The 15,804-nt window shown below is 41.3% G+C and overlaps 1 protein-coding gene across 2 annotated transcripts in view; it reads left to right on the forward strand.

The window, feature by feature from the left end:
- Positions 1–15,804, forward strand: part of LOC114647865 (chemokine-like protein TAFA-5) — an 87,030-nt gene that overhangs the window by 24,251 nt on the left and 46,975 nt on the right. For both annotated transcript variants that reach the window (XM_028796536.2, XM_028796537.2), the window contains exon 2: positions 4,625–4,774. In XM_028796536.2, the coding sequence (XP_028652369.1) occupies positions 4,625–4,774 (150 nt within the window). The remainder of the gene's footprint in view (positions 1–4,624; positions 4,775–15,804) is intronic.

The raw sequence follows: 15,804 nt of genomic DNA on the forward strand, positions 1-15,804 counted from the left end.
AAACCATCTGAATGTTCAGATGGAGACCCTGACTTTCAAATTCTGTCAATCTTAGTGCTGTGGCCAGGGGTCCTGATTCTTTACTTAAGAGAGGCAGCTTATGCCAGCCTCCTTAGTGAGCCTGTCTCTGAGGCCGAGACCCCAGAGTGCCTAGGAAAAGAGCGCTATCGAGCACAGGAGACCTGGCTGATTGCTTTTTCCGACTCCTGTGGGACACGGAGCTGATCATCTATTCTGAGCACCGCAGGTTCAGGCCAAGCAGTGAGGGAAATAATTTTCATCTCCTTAATAAATCAAAGTGATGGAGTGACTGACCTGCTCCATCACCCTGAGGCAGAGGCTTAAAAGACTGCCGGGTGGAAAGAATCAATTGGCTTTTTTTTTTTTTTTTTTTTTTTTTTTTAATGGTGTGGGCAATAAATGATGTCTCAGACTCGGGATAATTATCCGTTTATTAACTTGGGGTCTTCTTTTGATTGGTGTATGAGGTGAAACGAAACTGGCAGCCACAGGATGCTGAAACTGCCCTGAAGGATGGCCTACAGGAAATGGAACAGCAGGCTCCAGTGCCGTTTCTCTGGTGCCACTCGGGCGGCCTTCTTCACTGAACAGGTAGCCTTGTGAAATTAGTCTGTGCCAAGCTCCATCTAAATGATGGCCCCACAGAGGAAGGAAAGATATTACGGATTTGCCAGAATGCCACTGGCCACCATTTGCCATGCTGTTTCCCATGGACACCATTTTGAGTCCCAAACCTGAAGTGGACTGGAGGATGACTAGTATGACCAGTCACAAGCCATCTGGATGACTCACTGTTATCCCTTTTCAAGAAGGATGATTATGCAGGCAATGGTTAGAGATGTAATTTTTTAATAACAAAATCAAAGTTCACTGACACTCCAGTGTCTAGAAGACAACTTGGCCTGATCACTGACATGCAGGTGATGACTCTCAGGACCCACATGGAGCCTGGCTGCTTCAGCCCCGGAATGGACACCCATCATGATGAAGATGAAATGCGCAAGCAGGCTGAGAGCTTTTCTGCAGGAATAAAAGCTCCCGTTTCCATAGCAACCAGGTTGTTTTGGGCAACTGTGGCGACATACAAGCCCCTCATTAGTATCCGTTCTGGTGACGAGAGAAACTCACTCTCGATTTACCAAGGAGAGTCAAGAGCCCCTTCACAGGGTCCAAGTGGCCAACACGAGGGGCTCGTTTCTCTTTCCTCTTGGCATCTTTCAGCTGAACAATTGCATGTGGGTACAGCCTGCATAAAACCCTGGGCGGGCACAGACACAGAGGAACAAGACGCCAAATCTGGAAATGGGTGGTTGGGGGCACATTGAGGTATCTGGACAAATTTAGAAAAAAACAAACATTTGTGTGTGAGCGCTAGGGGGTCTGAAGGGCTGAGAGTCAGACATGCTGATTTGCTTTGATAGGACACTTCTGCACCGCTAAATGTCCCTAAATGACATTTTTAATAGGACATACACAACTGGTAATGTCCCCGAATGATCTCAGCCTTGAAACTGTGTATGATGATATTTTAAATTGGACACTAGATAAAAGCCATTTAGTGGTCATGAGAGCGTCCTGCACATCCTGGAGCTGCAAAGGGTGCCACATCCCACTGAAGCCAACCCACCCAGTGTGGGTATATATATATATATATACAGTTAATAATAACAGACAATTTCACAAGAAATAAACACTTAATAAAAATATTAGTCCACCACTCCTCCCTCTTACTCCATGCATTAAAAAAATAATTAGCTAAGATAATTTTTTCATGAAAAAAGCAGTTAATGAGAGGGTGGTCAGTGGAATGGTGAGGATGCAGGGAGTAGAGCTGGCGAAGGTGGATGAGTTTAAATACTTGGGATCAACAGTACAGAGTAATGGGGATTGTGGAAGAGAAGTGAAAAAGAGAGTGCAGGCAGGGTGGAATGGGTGGAGAAGAGTGTCAGGAGTGATTTGTGACAGACGGTTTCAGCAAGAGTGAAAGGGAAGGTCTACAGGACAGTAGTGAGACCAGCTATGTTAAATGGGTTGGAGACGGTGGCAGGAGACAGAGCTGGAGGTAGCAGAGTTAAAGATGCTAAGATTTGCATTGGGTGTGACAAGGATGGATAGGATTAGAAATGAGGACATTAGAGGATCAGCTCAGGCAGGATGGTTGGGAGACAAAGTCAGAGAGGCGAGATTGCGTTGGTTTGGTCATGTGTAGAGGAGAGATGCTGGGTATATTGGGAGAAGGATGCTAAGGATAGAGCTGCCAGGGAAGAAGAAAAAAGGAAGGTCTAAGAGAAGGTTTATGGATGTGGTGAGGGAGGACATGCAGGTGATGGGGGTAACAGAGCAAGATGCAGAGGACAGAAGGAGGTGAGAAAAGATGATCCGCTGTGGTGACCCCTAACGGGAGCAGCCAAAAGAGGAAGAAAAAGAAGAAGCAGTTAATTATTACATTACTCCATCACTACTCCCTCAGTACACACCTCCACAAATAAATGTGAATAACCATTTGAGATAATACAAACAATCCACCCATCAGCAAGATGGATATATTATTTTTAACACAATCATTATTCAATCAGATAAACAAGAACAAGACTCCATTTTGTTCACGTACAATTCCATAATTACATGGAAAAAGAGATTTTTTTTAATATTTGTTTCTATACACATTTTCCTTTCTTCAAATGAAATTCATAATTCACACCTCTTACCGCCACACATCTTATTAAATACAAAGTTCAATCCATTGTCACCATTACTCCCTATTACACTCCACCTCTTCTTCCACACATTAATTCAAACAAGTAATTAAAATACTCAGCAGCAGCCGATTTCCTGACTGAAGCACACCAATGCTTTCCCTTAATTTACCAGTTCACCCCCCATAATACCTGTCCTCTTCTCCACATTTCACTGAACACTTCCATGTTGTTAGACATGCAGACAGATAGATAGATAGATAGATAGATAGATAGATGTGAAAGGTACTATATAATAGATAGATAGATAGATGTGAAAGGCACTATAGATAGATAGATAGATAGATAGATAGATAGAGAGATAGATGTGAAAGGCACTATATAATAGACAGAGAGATAGATTGAAGTAAAGCAGTCTATAACAGATAGATAGACAGACATACCCAAAGAGTGAGAAGTGTGTATTTGGCCTGACTCTTATGTTGCCTAATATATCATATTGTTCCATTATTCTTCTTGTAGCCCTGACCAGTATGTCAGAACGTTTAGCTATAGAGCGTAGTGTCACCTCCTTCTGCAGGTGTTTACAAATCATATTTATCAGAATATCAGTGTATCATATGCTGCAGCTCTTGAATGTGCTCTTAAGATGTTCTATTAGAGGCAGTGTGGCGTAGTGATTAAGGCTTTGGTCTTCAAACCGTGTTTGCAGGTTCATATCCCACTACTGACACTCGGTGACCAGGAGCAAATCACATCCCCTGTCTGTACTCCAATCAAAAAAAATGTAACCAATTCTGAAATCTGAAATGTTGTACGTCCATCCATCCATTTTCCAACCCGCTGAATCCGAATACACAGGGTCACGGGGGTCTGCTGGAGCCAATCCCAGCCAACACAGGGCACAAGGCAGGAACCAATCCTGGGCAGGGTGCCAACCCACCGCAGATGTTGTAAGTCGCCTTGGATAAAGGCGTCAGCCTAATAATAATAATACACTGGCCCTTATCATCAATCAGACAACAGTGAAATCAACATTTATATTGGGATTGAAATGCCTTTTACTGAAGGTGCAGTCGCCTGATTAGTCATCTGATTACATTCGGTTTTGGCAGGATTAATGCCTGGTCTTAAATTGAAATGCAATTCACTTGGAGAAGTCGCTAAGCGAAATGCAATACATTTGCTTTGCTTTTAGCGATGACACACAAGCTATGGACATGAATTAAAATGAAATACGCTTGAAAATGGTGTGCCGTAGTGAAAATCAATCGATCATTTGGTTAGTATGTTTTTTAATTACAGCATGCTCAAAGCCATAATGAAATTCGCCATGTGAATGTACACTGCACTGCAATGTAGCTAACCTGTTGGATTGTATTTAATTGTACCACAAATAATCTTCCATAGAAAGCGCCCTTGTACCGTTCAGTAGAGTCTCATTACAAGTCATATCTAGCCATTTTTTTGTGTTAATCTCCTGATGTTTTATTTACTTTTTGTTGTTGGCTTTATTTATTGCACGTTGAAAAATCATTAAAAAGTCACCCGACACACTCAGTCATATAAATCTTGATACAGCTAACGCCAGCCAATTGAATATCAACGGCAATGACTGAGCAGTCAGTCCAGAATACAGTTGATTCAGGTAGATAACACATACAGTATAGCAGCATATGCTGTATCAAGATCAACGGGACTGCTGACAAAGTCTCAAGGTCACCTGTCACACGTTATACACGTTCAAGCCTCCCAGATGAATCACACACCCAAGTCAAAAGCCTAGAGTATTCTTTCTTTATTATCTTACCTGTCACCCTGTGTAGGAGATGTCCAAGTGCCGTTCTTATTGTGCTTTGGAACCAAGCTTCACAAATCCACGTGGTCTTCCTTTCTACTCTGCCTAGGTCAGCTGGCGGTGGGGACATGTGAAATCATCACTCTGAACAGAGACAGCAGTCAGCCAAAAAGGATGATTGCCAGGCAGACAGCCCGCTGTGCCTGCCGAAGAGGGCAGATAGCAGGGACCACTCGGTCAAGACCTGCCTGTGTGGATGGTGAGTCTCTTCTTTTTAATACTTGGACTTTTCCTGGCTGGCACATGCCACCTCCCCACTTTGGAAATTGTGGTGAGGAATACTTGCAGGCTTGTCCTTCAGATAAACTGTCAAGACCGGTGTTCTAATAATGAACACTGCTTAACCTTGCCTTGGGCAACTGCTGGTTAGCCATCCCCTGAAAGGCTGGCTTGTCATGTCTGGCTGGTGCCTGGTGCAAAGAGGCACATTTGGAAATATTCATTTACTTACAAGGGCCTCATAATTACTGCCGTGGGAAATGATTCCATTGGCTTCATCCTTGTTCCTCAGTCCATTAATAACAAAGCTCATTAATGCTTAATGTCACCATGCCAAGATCAGTGGCTTTCTGCAGCTGCAAGCTTTTTGCTCCTTATTTTATTTAACGTCTTGTAATCCCACTTAATGACCTAAGAGGAGGACTGAGACAAGGAGGACAGGCAGAATTTTGGGCTAGCCGGCCAAGCCAGGGATTTGTCTTCCGGTGCTATGGCATTTAGTTACAGGATAGAGAAGACAGGAACATTTTGGCAGGTAGCAACATGTGGACATAAGAGGCCACTGAGACCAGCTTGACCCTCACAATGATGGCTACCTCCCAGTGCCCGATGCCTTCAAAGAGGATGCAGGAGCAGAGTTCACTGCACGGGACAAGTCACTATTAATTAGGCCAATTATCCTCTAAATACTCTAATTAGGTGGGTGGTTATCTGGGTAAAAATGCCAAGGCTATTAGGCAGGCTTCTAATGAGGAAACTTCACATGTTTTATTAACTCTAATTAAAAACTGGAAGTGATAATCCTGGTGAGCACACCTCATGCACGCACGGCAGATGCATAATCACTTCATACATATTACCAGACAGATACTTTGACATCAAGTGGCAATTCAGTCAAGAGAAAAGGGCCAAGAAATCCACTGATAAGGGGCAGAAAGGTGACCAGGGGGGTTACACACAGGACTTAAAGGGGGGGGCATCCTGCCATCCAGCAATCTGTCTAGAGTCACAAGGAGCAGGAGCCGAAGCTGGTTACAGCTCAGCCACACATTATATGGCTCCTTTTAGCATTTTTTAAAATACATTTTCTTTACTTTAAATGGTTTTAAGCATCTTGTAACCCACTATTCTGCCTTAGCATTTCCATCAGAATTTTAAAGTCCTGTTAGACTTTTCCTTTTTTTTTTTATTCACAGTCCTGCCTCAATTTTAAAATAAGGTTGCATTTTACTGCAGGACCGCTTATACTCACTCAGACCTGACCACCTCTCGGCCTTCTTGACACAATTTGAAGTTCCATCTAGCAGAGGTGCATCTGTTCTGGGACTGAAACAGACAGCACATGGACAACGATCATAAGATTATATCTATCTGTCTCTTTTTTCTGAATTAAACACAACTAGCCCCAAAAATATATATCAAGAGAAAGCAATAAAAATATGTTTGCCCTTTCAGTACTTGTTTCTTTTATATATTTCGCTGCTGTTTCAGACTTTTTTCCCCCCATTTTTTCCTTAATTTCTCATTATTTTATTATTCTTTAATTCAAGTCCACTTACTTACAGTGTACTTCTTTCATCTCTACCTTGTTTTATTTATCCTCTTTTTATTTTGTATAGCTATTTACTTACATAATTTGCCCCTAATCTTTTCCTCATTTCCTTTTGAATCTCCTTTTTTCTTTTCTCATTTTTATTTTTGTCTTACTTATACCTCACCCCTATGTACAGTATGTGTGCGTGTACACAATAATGTATTGAACACCCCCATTTTTGCAGTTTTTATTGAAATGCAAGTAGTTCAATTCTAATAAATAATCTGAGATTGTACAAAGGTAAGTTGTAAACTAACAGGTTAAAAAAAAAGCTGAAGTTACTAAAAACTGAAAAATAATGTCATTTTCAGAGTTATACAAAAAGGGCTGCCTCGCAGTTAGGAAACCTGGGTTCGCTTCCCGGGTCCTCCCTGTGTGAAGTTTGCATGTTCTCCCTGTGTCTGCGTGGGTTTCCTCCCACAGTCCAAAGACATGCAGGTTAGGCGCATTGGCGATCCTAAATTGTCCCTAGTGTGTGCTTGGTGTGTGTGTGTGGCCTGCGGTGGGTTGGCGTCCTGCTCGGGGATTGTTTCCTGCCTTGTGCCCTGTGTTGGCTGGGATTGGCTCCAGCAGACCCTCGTGACCCTGTAGTTAGGATACAGCGGGTTGGATAATGGATGGATAGAAATACAAAAAGGCCCTTTTCAAGAAACAAGTAACTTACAGTTTTTCTGTAGCAGTGGAAGTTACTCATCTGTGAATGTAGTGAGAAGTCAAGCAAAATGACACCTTTAATTGGCTAACTAAAAAGATTACAGCAGGCAAGCTTTCAAGGCAGCTCAGGCCCCTTCTTCAGGCAAAGATATAAAGTTAATGCAAACAGTTCCTACAGGTGTTCTAACTTTTGTTGATTACTTACAAGCCCTCTGTCTGCATAAAAGCAATGCTGGAACAAACTGTCACTACACTTTCTGAAGCATTATTTGTAGTGATGCGTAATGAATAAACAAACTAATTATGTTGTACTTGTCTTGCTGTCTGAATGAACATACTGGTACAACGACATTAAAGAACAAATCTATGACGCATATGCACTGCGTGCTAGATTTTATATTGCATTCCGTGACACTCCGGAGCTACAGTGCATCCGGAAAGTATTCACAGCGCATCACTTTTTCCACATTTTGTTATGTTACAGCCTTATTCCAAAATGGATTAAATTCATTTTTTTCCTCAGAATTCTACTCATAACACCCCATAATGACAACGTGAGGTTTTTGCAAATTTATTAAAAATAAAAAAATTGAGAAAGCACATGTACATAAGTATTCACAGCCTTTGCTATGAAGCTCAAAATTGAGCTCAGGTGCATCCTGTTTCCCCTGATTATCCTTGAGATGTTTCTGCAGCTTAATTGGAGTCTACCTGTGGTAAATTCAGCTGACTGGACATGATTTGGAAAGGCACACACCTGTCTATGTAAGGTCCCACAGTTGACAGTTCATGTCAGAGCACAAACCAAGCATGAAGTCAAAGGAATTGTCTGTAGACCTCTGAGACAGGATTGTCTCGAGGCACAAATCTGGGGAAGGTTACAGAAAAATTTCTGCTGCTTTGAAGGTCCCAATGAGCACAGTGGCCTCCATCCTCCGTAAGTGGAAGAAGTTCGAAACCACCAGGATCTGGGGAGAAGGGCCTTAGTCAGGGAGGTGACCAAGAACCCGATGGCCACTCTGTCAGAGCTCCAGAGGTCCTCTGTGGAGAGAGGAGAACCTTCCAGAAGGACAACCATCTCTGCAGCAATCCACCAATCAGGCCTGTATGGTAGAGTGGCCAGACGGAAGCCACTCCTTAGTAAAAGGCACATGGCAGCCCGCCTGGAGTTTGCCAAAAGGCACCTGAAGGACTCTCAGACCATGAGAAAGAAAATTCTCTGGCCTGATGAGACAAAGATTGACCTCTTTGGTGTGAATGCCAGGCGTCACATTTGGAGGAAACCAGGCACCGCTCATCACCAGGCCAATACCATCCCTACAGTGAAGCATGGTGGTGGCAGCATCATGCTGTGGGGATGTTTTTCAGCGGCAGGGACTGGGAGACTAGTCAGGATAAAGGGAAAGATGACTGCAGCAATATACAGAGACATCCTGGATGAAAACCTGCTCCAGAGCGCTCTTGACCTCAGACTGGGGCGACGGTTCATCTTTCAGCAGGACAACGACCCTAAGCACACAGCCAAGATATCAAAGGAGTGGCTTCAGGACAACTTTGTGAATGTCCTTGAGTGGCCCAGCCAGAGCCCAGACTTGAATCCGATTGAACATCTCTGGAGAGATCTTAAAATGGCTGTGCACTGATGCTTCCCATCCAACCTGATGGAGCTTGAGAGGTGCTGCAAAGAGGAACTGGCGAAACTGGCCAAGGATAGGTGTGCCAAGCTTGTGGCATCATATTCAACAAGACTTGAGGGTGTAATTGCTGCCAAAGGTGCATCGACAAAGTATTGAGCAAAGGCTGTGAATACTTATGTACATGGGATTTCTCAGTTTTTAAAATTTCAATAAATTTGCAAAAACCTCAAGTAGACTTTTTTCACATTGTCATTATGGGGTGTTGTGTATGAAAAATGAATTTAATCCATTTTGGAATAAGGCTGTAACATAACAAAATGTGGAAAAAGTGATGCACTGTGAATACTTTCTGGATGCACTGTATCATCTTAATTTGATTTAAATGGCTGCTGTCTTCGGGAAAATAGCCTATCAGTAAATTATTTCAGCAAAACGGTCATGATGACAACTAGCCAATGACTGGCTTGGTAAATGACATCAAGCACCTCCCACTGATTAGATCACTCTGACTGAGTGACTGTGACCATTTCAGTACACTGCCTGACTGAATGAACCAGTGTGCCCCCTACTGATGTGGAGAGCCATTGCAAGTTCATTCACGACCTCACATTCACAGACTCACGCTCACTCCAGTACAGTACACTGAACTAAATCACTGAAAGAATCAGTTTTGTTTACAAACACATGTCACACAGTACATTGAATCTCAGTTTAATGACTGACTGGAGGGTCATCTACTGGAAATTGCTAATATTTTTACAAAACTACATTTACAAATGTACAATTATAATAGGAACAATACAATGTTCCAATGTTAGCCTATGTTTTAACTGCAGCATACACTAACCAGCCTATTACCTGTGTCATACACAACCTATCCCACTCTATAGACCAGCTTCATCCAAAACTGAAATCAATTTTATTTAGTCATAAAAGATGTAAGCAATCACATGTTGTGTTACTTTTGATATCTAGGTTATAAAATGTTGGCTTATTTCATTATTATTATGTGTGAATTATTGATTTTGTTGCTTGTTTTTTATATTATGTATATTTTTGTAGTGGTTAAAGTTGTTCCACTGTTATGATAGTATTTTAGATTTTAAACTAGAATATCGCTTGTTATTGTTTTTGAAGTGAATGAATCAGTGACTCAAAGATTCAAATCATTTCGGTGAACTGAATGAAGTTAATCATTGTTTGGCACATCGCTAATTATTTGTACAATATTACACTGTAAAATGCTATAATAATGGAGTGAAAAAAGCGATTAACAAAGGACAGACAGACAGACCGACTATTACAACACTTAAAAATATAAGAGTTTCCTTTAGAGAATTTGCAAAAAAAGCCACTGTGTCAGTGAATACATTGTCCAGCACCAGCAAAAGGAACATGGAAACTGGAGGAGACTCTGGAACGGATCTGGAAGACCCAATGCCTCACCAGAATCAAAAGACAACCGCTTGTTTTCTCAAAGAGGCCCTTTGGAATAACTCTGAAAATATATATTTTTTTTTTTTCAGTTTTTGGTAACCTAATCTTTTTTCTTTTTTTTTGGCAGTTAAATTTAATTTTTGTATCAATTCAGGTGATTCACTGAACTTGAACTTCTTAAATTTAAACAGAAACTGGAGAAATAGTTGTGTTCTACATTATATCAATGGCAGTATAAACAGTAGATCAAGAGAGAGAAAGCCAGAGACTTTCTTTCATTTTCTTTAAACCTATTTGTTTTAAAAATTCATTCCTTCAATTTTCCATCTCTGTCTCTTCCTGTGTCATTCATCATTTTTATTATTATTATTATTATTTTATTATTATTACCATGCTTATTTTAACTTCACCTGTTTGTTGTCTGGAACAAATCTTGTAATCGATATTTAACCCACTTCCTATTGTCCAAATGACTTGAAATTTTGCACACTTACTCACTTCCGGTGACAATACATGAATCAATAATCAGTTTCACTAATTGATCAAATAATCCATGTTAATTAAGAAATGAAATTTTCATATGAAGAATAGTTCAAGATTTCACTAATAGATGGCGCTAGTGACGGATAGAAATATTATCCATTTTGCATCTTGCATGAAGATGTATGCATATAAACGTCAAAGGAAGTGTTAAAATATTGATTACAAAAGTATACTAGAACAAACCCAAGACTAAAAATTTGAAAATAATATACATATATATATATATAAATACTTTTTAAAAACCATGCTTATATTAAGTTAAAAAGTGTTCTAAAAAGTAAAAAATAAGTCTCTCATATCATCACTCGTAAAATAAAAGCGTGGGCGCTTTTCATCAATCAACATTTAAAAAAGTGCCCACGCTTTTATTTTTTTATATACATACATATTATTTACTTTTTATTCATTCCTTCATTCTCTTTTTCCTTTATCCTGCTTTTTTCTCTTTCAATATATTTGTTTTTATCTTTCTTTCACTGCTTACGTACCTACGGTTTATGACCCATCTTTTTATTCCTAGCTCTGTTACCTGTTTTCCAGTTTCCATGACAAATCTCTTTATGGCTTCCCTTTGGCATTTATTTCCTTCACTAAACCTTTTTATTTTATTCATCTCGTTTGTTTTTCTTTTTTTTACTTTCTTGTATACAAAGTATAGGAAAAGTGTTGTAATCCTCCAAAGATTCGATGTTGAGATTTTTATGAATCTCACCATTTTAGACCTCCCTGACATTCTCGTATGCCAAGTATAGGGCAAGTATTGGAATCGTCCAAAAATTCTATTTCGAGATCTTAATGAATCTTGACGTTTTAGACCTCTCCTGAGTCCGAAAATACCACTTTTTGGAATTATGAGTGTGTACACAAAATAACAAACACAATAACTTGAGTACGCTTTCACTTAAATCAACCAAATTTTGCATTCAAGTATTAGGTACAAAACGTAGATTTCTATCAACTTTTGAGCTATTTCTGCTAACCAGAAGTGGTACATTTTTATTCATGCAGTTCCAGAGTCCGATTTGTTGAACTTTACTTTTATAATAATTATTCAATACATTATTAATTTGATTTGTTGTTGACGGTTCTTTAATGTACATAATATAAAAATATAATCATTGTCTTGCAGTTTACTCCTCATATATCCATCCCCATATCTGAGTATATGAGAAAGTCTAAGGGAGACCACTCCTGATTATTTGCATCTATATCCCATTTGTAATAATTCACACTTTTTTGCCTTTTAGTATGATTTCCTTCATTATCTTGCTTTCATCCATCAATATATTTATATAACACCTTCTAACCTAACCTTTACGACCTATTTTTTCCTTTCATCCCAGGCTGTTTTATCTCCTATTTTTCCATGTTTATTCTCTCCGTTTTCTTTGTCGTTTTTCCTTCTCTAAGTCTTTTTTTCTCCTTATATATTCACCTAACTTTTCTTTTTCCTGCGTCTTTTGTACTGGTATCCCACTTATAAATCTTTCTTTCTTTGCCTCCCTCCCTAGAGATGCGGATCATTAAACTGCAGAGTGTAGGTTTGCAGCTCACGCAGGGAAGGCTTTAGTTTATCGACAAGAACTTATTACAGGAGTCGGCCGTAATCACACGTTGCCTGATGAATTCCACGTTACTTGTCACCGGCGCTGATGACTTCCTACTCAGGGCAAAAACCCAAATGAAAGTGAAGAAAAAAAAAAGGCAAAAGCTGTAAATGAAAAGCTAAACCGTGGGAGGAAGTCGGAGCGAGTGACACACTGGACGGCAGGCTGTTATTTCTTGGCGAGCTACTACTCTGAGCCTCCACATTTATAAGTAGTGACTGTGCCTGCCTGCCGTTTTTGTCGCCCCGCCACCTTCTAAGTGAAGAACGCTGTCGGTGCTAGAGAGCAGCAGCGGAGACGAGCCCTGCAGTGCCTGGTCTAGGTCCTCTTTGGACATACCAGGAAATGCGTATTGTGACCCAACACGACAGCTTAAAGGCTGTCACAACACACTCAGCCTGCAGTCCTCGCATTCTCCACAAAGCCTACCCTTGTCCTCCGCGGTCCACTTAACTGCGGCTCTGTGCCCGCCATGGGCTCATCATCTATCCATAGCCACGCCCCTCTCTGTAATTGGCTGCCGCGACGCTCATACATGCGCTCGCCTAAGCTAATTGGCCGTGAGCGGTAAACATGCTCCTCGTGCAACGAGCGCGCTTCGGTGTTTTGTGACCTGCGTTTTATTTTCAGTTCGCCAACTCGTTTATCATATCAGTGGTTTTCTTTACTGTTCGTTTCAAACGCATCCTCTCCGTGTCCAATTTCAAAGCAGTCGTTCAGAACAGACCAGGGCGCCACCGAAGTGGCTTCTGGACATGGACTATTCGGTAACGGTATGGAGAGGCCTAATGTAACCGTATGGGAGCATAACACTGTCCGGATACAGTCAACGGTTACAGAAACGAGTCTGCACTGCTCACTTAGCACCTTGCATATAAAGGCTTGACTGCTAGACTTAGCACATGGAATACTAGTGTTGGGCATTTCGATTCACATTACTTACTATCCGTTTAAGTGAATCGATTCATTTTCATTATTAGACACCAGTGCATTAGTACAATCAAGGCCAAACGTTTTGAGAATGACACAAATATAAATTTTCACAAAGTTTGCTGCCTCAGTTTTTATGATGGCAATTTGCACTCCAGAATGTTCTGAAGAGGGATCAGATGAATTTCAATTGCAAAGTCCCCCTTTGCCATGAAAACGAACTTAATCCCAAAAAACCCATTTCCACTGGTGTTGTGAAGAAGGCTTCAGGGTGCCCAAGAAAGTCTGCCATGCGCCAGGACTTTCTCCTAAAGTTGATTCAGCAGTGGGCACCACCAGTGCAGAGGTTGCTCAGGAATGGCGGCAGGCAGGTGTGCGTGCAGTTGGGCGAAGGCTTTTGGAGGATGGCCTGGTGTTAAGAAAAACAGACTGATATTCTGCAAAAGGTACAGGGATTAGATTGCTGAGGACTGAGGTCATTTTCTCTGATGAATCCCCTTTCTGATTGTTTGGGGCATCCGGAAAAAAGAAAAGGTGAGCGCTACCATCAGTCCTGTGTCATGCCAACAGTAAAGCATCCTGAGACCATTCATGTGTGGGGTTGCTTCTCAGCCAAGGCAGTAGGCTCATTCACAATTTTGTCTAAGAACACAGCCATGAATAAAGAATAAGACCAAAACATCCTCCGAGAGCAACTTCTCTCAACCATCTGTGAACAGTTTGGACATGAACAATGCCTTTTCCAGCATGATGGAGCACCGGGCCATAAGGCAAAAGTGAGAACTAAGTGACTCAGAGAGCAAAATATCAAAATTTTGGGTCCATGGCCAGTAAACTCCCTATTGAGAACTTGTGGTCAATCCTCAAGAAGCCGGTGGACAAACAAAAGCCCACTAGTTCTGACAAACTCCAAGCATTGATTAGGCAATAATGGGCTGCCATCAGTCAGGATTTGTCCCAGAAGTTGACTGACAGCCTGCCAGGGTGAATTGCAGAGGTCTTGAAAAAGAAAGAAGGGACAACACTGCAAATGTTGACTCTTTGCATAAATGTCATGTAATTGTCAATAAAAGCCTTTGAAATTTACGAAATGCTTGTAATTCTACTTCAGTATATCATAGAAATATCTGACAAAAAGACCTAAAAACACTGAAGTAGCAAACTTTGTGAAAACCAACACTTGTGTCATTCTCAAAACCTTTGGCCACGACTGTACAGATGGTACAGAGGGAGTCACAACCCCATCTGATTGCATCACAAATATATAATTCATAAAGAATACATTATTTTGTTCATATATATATATATATATATATATATATATATATATATATATATATATATATATGTGTGTGTGTATGTGTCTGTGTGTGTGTGTCTGTGTATATATTGTGATATGTGGCCGGGCGTTCATCCCGGCCAATACCCCCAGGCTGCCAGGTGGAGCCCTCCCTGCAGCATGGAGGTCCCCCCGAATGCCAGCAGGGAATTCTGGACAATGCAGTTTTTATCCCCAACCCTGCTGGATGCCGTGGGGGCCGCTAGGGGATGCTGCAGGGAGGAACAAGGATTATTTGTACTACGCCCCAGAAGTACATTCAAGTCACATGGACAGGAGGAATGACGTGCTTCCGGGGAGAAGAAGAAAGGATTTTTATCTGACCCAGAAGTGTTCCTAGTTACGTGGACAGAGAGGGCGAAACACTTCCGGGTCAAGGACTATAAAAAGGACTGTGAAAGACCAGAGCATGGAGCTGAGCTGGGTGGAAGGGTGGCAACGCGTCTGGGAGTGGAGGATTGTTTATTGTATTGATTGATTATTGATTTATTATATGAGTATTGTGGAGTGTAGGTGCTTTGTGCACTTTAATCTAGTCCAAATAAATAATTATTGGACTTTTACCTGGTGTCTGAAGAGTGGTCAGAGGGTTCAAGGAGTCGAGAGGACATTCAAACTGTCACAATATAGAATTATATATTTAACATAATGGTAATTCATATGGCTGAGTAATCTACCCAGATATACTGGTAAATTCCATTTTATTTAGAAATAAATCTGGCAAACTAAGTTTATAATTAATAATAATCATTAATGACATTTACACTTTTCTAACCTAATCAAAGCACTTTACACAGACAGTGGGGACCCACTTTACCACCAGCAGTGTGCAACATCCACCAGGATGACGTGATGGCAGCCATTCCAGTACACTCACTACACATTAGCTATTAGGTGATGAAGGGGCGAGAGCGAGTTAGCCCGTTACAAACGGGGGTGACTAGGGGCTAGAATGGATGAGGCCGTGGTCGGCAGTTGAGCCAGGACCTCGGGAAACACCCTGCTCTTTATAGAAAACTGCCCAGGGAGCTTTTATGACCACAGAGTGTCAGGACCTTGGTTTTATGCCTCATCCAATGGGCAGTGATTTATTTTTACGTCATGGTGTCCCCATCACTGCTCTGTGGAATTGGGATCCACACACAGACCATAAGATAACTGCCCCGATGGTCTCACCGACACCTCTCCCAGCAGCAACCCAAGCTTGTCTTAGATGGTCTCCCATCCAAGTACTAGCCGGGTCTAAACATGCTTTGCTTCAGGTGGATT

The sequence above is a fragment of the Erpetoichthys calabaricus genome, chromosome 3 (genome assembly GCF_900747795.2).
Source record: "Erpetoichthys calabaricus chromosome 3, fErpCal1.3, whole genome shotgun sequence".
In the NCBI taxonomy this organism is placed as follows: Eukaryota; Metazoa; Chordata; class Cladistia; order Polypteriformes; family Polypteridae; genus Erpetoichthys; species Erpetoichthys calabaricus.